The sequence below is a fragment of the Mus caroli genome, chromosome 8 (assembly GCF_900094665.2).
Source record: "Mus caroli chromosome 8, CAROLI_EIJ_v1.1, whole genome shotgun sequence".
In the NCBI taxonomy this organism is placed as follows: domain Eukaryota; kingdom Metazoa; phylum Chordata; class Mammalia; order Rodentia; family Muridae; genus Mus; species Mus caroli.
In genome coordinates this window covers 84,680,323-84,688,108 of record NC_034577.1, presented here as the reverse complement: position 1 = coordinate 84,688,108, position 7,786 = coordinate 84,680,323, and the positions used below count along the sequence as shown (strand labels likewise).

Sequence of the window (7,786 nt, the reverse complement as noted above, 5' to 3'; positions counted from 1 at the left end):
ATATACTTACCATTATTAAAAATGTGTGTGAATACAAAGTTAAGCATTTTTTCCTTGTGTGTGTGTGTGTGTGTGTGTGTGTGTGTGTGTGTGTTTATCTCTTACTATCTTCAAAGGGGCAAGGCTGTAAAATCTCCCCAATATGCTACTCTGGAGCCTGAAACTTTTCTCTCTGAGTTACCCTATTGTAGGCACTATCTATCCCCTGTTGTGAGTTATGCAAAGTTCTGAGGTTCCAAGGTTGGGGGTGGAAACATGGGATTGTCCATAAGAATCAGTACTTGGCAGCTCTAGTGTTCTGTGAGCAAGAGAACACTGGAGCCATGGAAAGGACATTGTGAACTCTGCATGAATCCCTGTCTCCGCAGATGCTGGAGCCTCCACCTACATGTATGAGTTTGAGTACCGCCCAAGCTTTGTATCGGCCATGAGACCCAAGGCAGTAATAGGAGACCATGGTGATGAGATCTTCTCAGTATTTGGATCTCCATTTTTAAAAGGTAATGTTTCTTTGTTGTCAGAGGCCTGGGCATTAGGAGGCCTGAATTTGAGTCCTGGCTTGACGACCTGTACAGGTTTCTCCTTTTCTCCCCAGTTAGCTTTCCAGCCACTCTGTAGCTGGGTTGAGCTATACCAGGAGTCAGTCCTGAGCTTTCACACATATGAAGGAAGCTTGTGTTCATGTGTCCCCCGACACAGTTACTCTCAGCATCATGACCTGTAGTGCCAATTAGAGAGATGATAGGCCAGCCACAGGCTTTACTTTGGGGGAAGCGGGACACTGATGGACTCTCTTCCCATTAGAGCATTGCTAGGATTTGAGTGAAGAAACAGTTCATTTCTAACCCTGGACAAAGCCTATCATATTTTACCCATGTGTCTGTCTATATATATCTGGGTCATATATTTGCCATCTTTTGTAACATGATACTTAGGGAAGCTTTCACCACTGTCTTCAGTGCACTGCTTTCCACTAGTTATGTGTAATTAGCAATCTAACTCATGTTTCTCATGAAATAAGTATCTCTGGACCTCTCCCTGTTTGGTGATGTCTTAGGAATTTTGGAGAAAGAGAGAGATTAAGAAAAGACCCAAGAGCTAGCAACCCTACAAAGACTGAGGAAACTCATAGTTTAGGGCAGGCATGTGAGCATGGGTGACAAAGGAAGCCAGTATGTAGTAATCTATTCTTAACTTGAAGTTTAGACTATCAGTCAGTGTGTTCTTAAAAGGTAGGTTTTAAAATAGTAAGATGTGTGGAACACGCTAGGCAAAGGTGCTATTGCTAGAGGCTCCTAGAAAACTGTCTTGACTTTCCACTTCCTCGTGACTCTTAACTGGTATTTTTGGTATTTTCCAACAACGCCCTCCCCACCTCCTTGAGTTGTGGTTTCTTCCTTTAAATACCCCCTTACCCAGCTACTCGGGGTACCACGGTCCTCTACCCCTGCGTGGTGTATGACTGTGGGACCGAGAACACTCTTGAAATAAAAGTCCTCTTGCAGTTTGCAGCAAAAAAATAAAAATAAAAAATAAAAAATAAATTAAAAATAGTAAGATGTAGAAAAGGTCAAGACTCTAAGAAGGTCTAACTTCTAAGAAGCTCCTAGGATGATGACCATGATCAGAATCACTCCTGCTATGTGACTGCTAAACAAACAAATAAAACCAAACAAAGCCACTTGCTAAGTATCTGAAGCTTACTCCTTCTTCCCCATACAGATGGTGCCTCAGAAGAGGAGACCAACCTCAGCAAGATGGTGATGAAATTCTGGGCCAACTTTGCTCGGAATGGGTGAGTTTTGTGACAAAGAAGGGACAGATCTGGAGGTGTGGTGTAGTTGTGCTTTTTGAAGAGGAGTGTTTTCTAAGGTTTGAGTGGCCAACCTCCTGTCTCTGTGACCACAGCACTCCAACAATGAAGGTTAGAGTAATCTGATTTAGAGCTTTGATGGAGCTTTTGAGATAATTCAGCATTAAAGGATGGGATGTAAATTTTGGCTCAGAAACTCAGAGGGTTCAATTCTCAGTCTTTTGACCTGCTTGCCCAGTTGTTGTCAGTGTAGAACATGGTAGGATAATGTGATGGCTAGATCTCTTTGTCTCTCCATCTCACTGGCAGTCAGAGAGTAGAGATAGAAGAAAAGATGAGGGTCTTAACATACTCATCAGGGTCATGTCCCTTAGGATCAGCTCCTTCCAACTAAGCCTACCTTTAGAGTTCCTACCATGTCCCAGGAGCACTCTCAGCTGAGGATCAAGTCCAATAGGGCTAATATTAATCTCTGAGGCTCCATGTTCAGAATCCAGAAATCTTTTAGTTAGTGTGAGTTCTGAAAGACTTAGGAAGCCCTTTCCCCAAAGCCTTTGGCTCCCACAGCCTCTCTGGGGTTGATTGTGGTCATAGTTTGATTTGAATCTAGGTAGAAGGTTCAAATCCTGTCTCTTCTAACTCATTAGACTCTCTATTTAGAGTCTCATCAACTTTATTCTCAGAGCTTTAAGCATCGTGCTTTTTTAATGCTGTCGACAGGGACTTCAAATCTTTCTTTTGCAATCTAAGCATAAGCCTTGAAGACCTCATTGCACTTGCATTTTGACAAAAAGAAAGTCGGGGCAAAGGTGGGTAAAGAAGAATAAGGATAAAGGTGGAACTAGAGACAGCTCCTGAGAAGTCCTGGGAGCAGCTTTCATTTTTATTTTTTTAATTTTTTTATTTATTTTTACACAGATTTTTTTGTTATTTTTTATTAGATATTTTCTTTACTTACACATCAAATGCTATCTCCTTTCCTAGTTTCCTCTCTGAAAATTCTCTATTCCCTCCCCCCTCACACTGCTCGCCAACCCACCCACTCCCACTTCCTGGCCCTGGCATTCCCCTATACTTGGGCATAGAATCTTCCGCAAGAACAAGGGCCTCTCCTCCCATTGATGGCCGACTAGGCCATCCTCTGCTACATATGCAGCTAGAGACACGAGTCCTACCATGTGTTTTCTTTGATTGGTGGTTTAGTACCAGGTAGCTCTGGGGGAGGGGGGGGGCGGGATACTGGATAGTTTGTGTTGTTGTTCTTCCTATAGGGCTGCAGACCCCTTCAGCTCCTTAGGTACTTTCTCTAGCTTCTTCACTGGGGACTCTGTTCTCTGTCCAATGGATGACTGTGAGCATCCACTTCTGTATTTGCCACGCAATGGCAGAGGAGCCTCAAAGAAGACAGCTATATCAGGTTCCTGTCAGTGAAATCTTGTTGGCATCTGCAATAGTGTCAGGGTTTGGTGGTTGTTTATGGGATGGATACCCAGGTGGGGCAGTCTCTGGATGGCCATTCCTTCAGTCTCTGCTCTGAACTTTGTCTCTATAACTCCTTCCATGGATATTTTGTTCCCCCTTCTGAGAAGGATCGAAGTATCCACATTTTGGTCTTCCTTCTTAAGTTTCACGTGTTTTGCAAATTGTATCTTGAGTATTCTGAGTTCCTGGGCCAATATCCACTTATCAGTGAGTGCATATCATGTGTGTTCTTTTGTGATTGGGTTACCTCACTCAGGATGATATCCTCTAGATCCATCCATTTGCCTAAGAGTTTCATAAATTCATTGTTTTTAATAGCTGAGTAGTACTCCATTGTGTAAATGTACCACATTTTCTGTATCCATTCCTCTGTTGAGGGACATCTGGGTTCTTTCCAGCTTCTGGCTATTATAAATAAGGCTGCTATGAACATAGTGTAGCCTGTGTCCTTATTACAAGTTGGAACATCTTCTGGATATATGCCCAGGAGTGGTATTGCTGGATCTTCCGGTAGTACTATGTCCAATTTTCTGCTTTCATTTTGATCTGGTGCATGGAACTCTGGCTTCTTAATGAAGCAGTCTCCTCAGCAAGGGTACTCTGCTTCTACTCAGCCTTAATCATAGTCCTTGGCTATGGTAGTGGGGGTGGTGAGAGGTTTTGTGTGTGTGTGTGTGGGGGGGTGTGTTTAAGTTTTGTTTTTGTTATTTGGCAAGATTGAGTTTTTCTATTCTTCCTGTTGTTTTTGCCTATGAGTCACACCACAAATATAATTAAGGACAAAACAAACCTTGTGTACTACCTAGATGCTCTTGTACCTTTGAATGTCCTCCACCATCGAATACTCTTTAACTCTGTACCCCATATGATATCAGAATGGACAAATACAGGTAAATCTGTTGCGAGAATGGAGCATAAGTGGCCTCTAGTCCAGGTATCCTTCTCTACGGAGCCATCATGAGCTTGGTTTCTCTACCTTTCTTCCCTATTAGAACCTTCTAGAATTCCCATAAACCTCCCTTACCGCATTCTTCACTCTATACGGCACACTCCAAACATTCCCAAACTCATTCATATACCAGTTTAAAAAAAAAAAAGTTTATCAGCACCACATGAGGGGGCGGGGTGTTAATCTCAGCAAGATCTACTTTTTAGTAATATTAGTAGTAGTAATTCTATATGTTATCATCTTTCAATTGTTGAGACAAAATTCCCAAATTTTATCAACTTAAATGATGAAGGTTTGATTTTGGCTCTGACTTTCTCTTGAAATTTTCACTTTGAGCCTATGACAGAGTGGACTGTGGTGACTTTAGGTGGCATCTGGTCTCTTGGCACTCAGGAAACTGATGTAGTTGTTTTGTTTTGTTTTGTTTGTTTGCTTCTTTTGTGTGTGTGCATGTGTGTGTGTACATGTGTGTGCAGTCAGGAAGCACTGAGATAAAAGACTGAAGTCCCAACATGGTGCAAAGCTGACCCTTAGTGACCAGATTCTCCCAAGTAGGTGCCACCTCCTGATGCCTCCATGAGCCCTAACATAAGTGTAACCTGAGCTTCAGCTTTCAACACATGAGGCTTTGGAGGAGAGCTAAGATCTAAAGAACACGGAACTTTCTAAACATGAGCAGGCTGCCCTAGGAGTTAAGGATCTGGCATGGCTGTGGAAGGTAGCTTCTTGGCAGTGATCCGCCAAGGTCTCCTTGAAAAATATCTCAGAGCACCATGGGGACAGCACAGTTGCTTTGGTGAATTCTTTTCTTTTTTTCTTTTAATTCTGTTCACAGAAACCCTAATGGTGGAGGGCTGCCCCACTGGCCAGAATATGACCAGAAGGAAGGGTATCTGAAGATTGGTGCCTCAACTCAGGCAGCCCAGAGACTGAAGGACAAAGAAGTGAGTTTTTGGGCTGAGCTCAGGGCCAAGGAGTCAGCCCAGAGGCCATCCCACAGGGAACATGTTGAGCTCTGATCAGGAGGGTCAGCTGTGCTTAAGAACCTGGAGTCAAAGGAGTATTATTCCACAGAAGATTTTTGTAGAGAAATAACTCTTATCTTTGAAGCTATAACACTATATGGTATTTTATACAAATGCATTAAAAAGGAAATATTTATCTCCTTCAACTTGTAAAAATAAAACATTGTTTTGAAAATCAGAATTGGGTCAATGTCTGTCTTGGCAGGTTTTAGTTGTTTTTTTTCTTTTTGTTTTCATTCATTCATCCATTCATTCATTCATTTGCTTGCTTGCTTGTTTCTTTGTTTTGTGTATGTTCATGTGTGTGCAGCGAAGCTTGAGAAAATACCTCCATCAGATTGCCTGTGGGCAAGTTTGGAGGGCATTTTCTTGATCAATGATTGATGTAGGAGGACCCAGCCCTCTATGGGTGGTGCTACCCTGAGGCTGGGGTCCTGGGTTGTATAAGAAAGCCATCTGAGCAACCCATGGGTAGCAACCCCGGAAGCAGCAGTCCTTCATGGCCTCTGACTCAGTTCCTCCTTCCAGGTTCCTACCATGAGTTCTTGCCTTGGCTTCCTTTAGGGAACTATGACTCAGCATGCATAGTCAAATAAACCTTTTTCCTCTGCAAATTCTTTTTAGTTGTGGTCTTTATTGTACCAATAGAAACCTAACTAATGCAATGTCTTTGGCTCAAAATTAGTCTATGTGCCTCAGAGAGGGATAGACAAAGAGAGAGGAACCATAAAAAAAAAAATAATTAAAGAAGCAACCAAACAACAACAAAAACCAACCCCCTCCCAAAAAAAGGAATCCCTTCTTTGGTTAACTGTCTACCCTATGTATAATCTATCCCCTCCAAGAACCCAGTACACCTCTGGCAGAATTGCACAGAAACTGTATGAGGATACAGAGAGTGGTTGGGCTTGCAAATGATGATCTAGTAACCCTCTAAAATGCCCTAATCTCTTTATAGGGTCTCAAGGAATCTTTTACAGATATTCTTAACCTTTCTCATTAAAAGGCTTTTATGCTCAGGAGACACTATTTCACAGCAGATGTGAATATGTCTCACCTTTCCTTTCCAGAGAGATATTCTCATAAATAAAATGAGAATGACCAGAGTTTTCTAAGTGCTAAAGGCAATGTGTGGTCTAAATAAGAATACAAAATTAATTGAGAACCACAGACCCAAAAAGAAGCTTACACCCATTCCAGACTCCTCTGTAGATGTCCTCCAGGTGCTTATGAATAAGTCTGTGGACATGCTGCAATACTGGGATAAAATTTGTCTCTAGGAATGCACAAAGCACACCACTACTCCATTTCCATAAGGGGACCATACTCTGCCCACATGGGGGAATCTTTACCAGATGAAGGCCTATTGCAGCCAAAGGAAAAAGTTGTAGTTCTGTAACCCATCACATGAATAGAACAAATAGTACTGGACCTAAGTCATCAGAGAGCTTTTACTGCTGCTGAGAAACAGGGTCAGCAAAAAGACTTCATCTTACCCACCCTGACAACATAACCCACTCCTCCTTAGCATTGAGTCAGTAGATGTCCTGTATCAACTCACAGAAGTCAGTTAGTGGGTGTGCCAGTGTGGGAGAACTCTCTGGAGTCAAAAAAGCAAAAAAGAGCAATATCAAAGGTGTGGGGCAGAATTAAAGTGTGCTATTTTATTTCAAATTTCATGTAGCTTATATTGTAGTGTGAAGTTACAGTGTTATGGTTCAAAGATGGGTACTGAAAGCTAAAGCCAACCATTAACGATGTTTCAACCTTTGATCATTGTTGTTCTGCATCTGCCTTATTTATCTTCATTTGTTGTTCTCCAGTTCCATTTATTTATCTTTTTGCAAACACAAAATTTTATTCTCAAACATGAATAACAGTCCATATATACAATATGTATATATCCCACATTTTCATTATCCACTCTCATGGGGCCAGTCCAAGTGAACAAGTGAGCAAACCATTAAGGGATAAATAGTCTCTTTCTAGGGAAAGGAGAGCAGGGCAGGCTGTATGTCCTGAAAACAACTTAGAGCATCTATAAGGTAGAGGAATACTAGAACAACATCATTTGTAATGCTGTCATTGATATCAAATCAGATTAAATATTAGTAGTTAATCTTTAATCATGATATGGGTCTAAAATGACAAGTGAGGGGATCTTCACTGGACTCTTCTAGCTGAGTGGCTTCAGCCCAGCACCTTGGTAGGATGGTGTCAGTAGGGCCCCAGAAGAAGAAACACCACCTGGGTATACATTATGGACCAGCCACCATCAGCAAGTCCAACATTGCCAAGACTGTTGCTCATGATGACCTCTCTGTGGCCATGTCAAAAGGACTAGTCAAGGACTTTAACTGCTGAGTGGACAACACGATTATCTGGCAGGAAGAAGAAAAGATTATATCCAAGGTGGTGGAGTCATCCAAGGTCATCCTGGGAGTATCCAATGTCCACATGGACTTGAACTGCAAATCCCATGTGCATGGTAACCCATGGAAATACCATGCCCTTTGA

The 7,786-nt window shown here is 42.0% G+C and overlaps 1 protein-coding gene across 1 annotated transcript in view; it reads left to right on the top strand.

The window, feature by feature from the left end:
• LOC110300388 (carboxylesterase 1D) overlaps window positions 1–5,447 on the top strand; it is a 33,206-nt gene extending 27,759 nt beyond the window's left edge. Inside the window, exons 12-14 of the mRNA XM_021170553.2 lie at window positions 369–500; window positions 1,723–1,795; window positions 5,080–5,447. Of these exons, the coding sequence (XP_021026212.1) occupies window positions 369–500; window positions 1,723–1,795; window positions 5,080–5,263 (389 nt within the window). The 3' untranslated portion in view covers window positions 5,264–5,447. The remainder of the gene's footprint in view (window positions 1–368; window positions 501–1,722; window positions 1,796–5,079) is intronic.
• The last annotated feature ends 2,339 nt before the right edge of the window (window positions 5,448–7,786 follow it).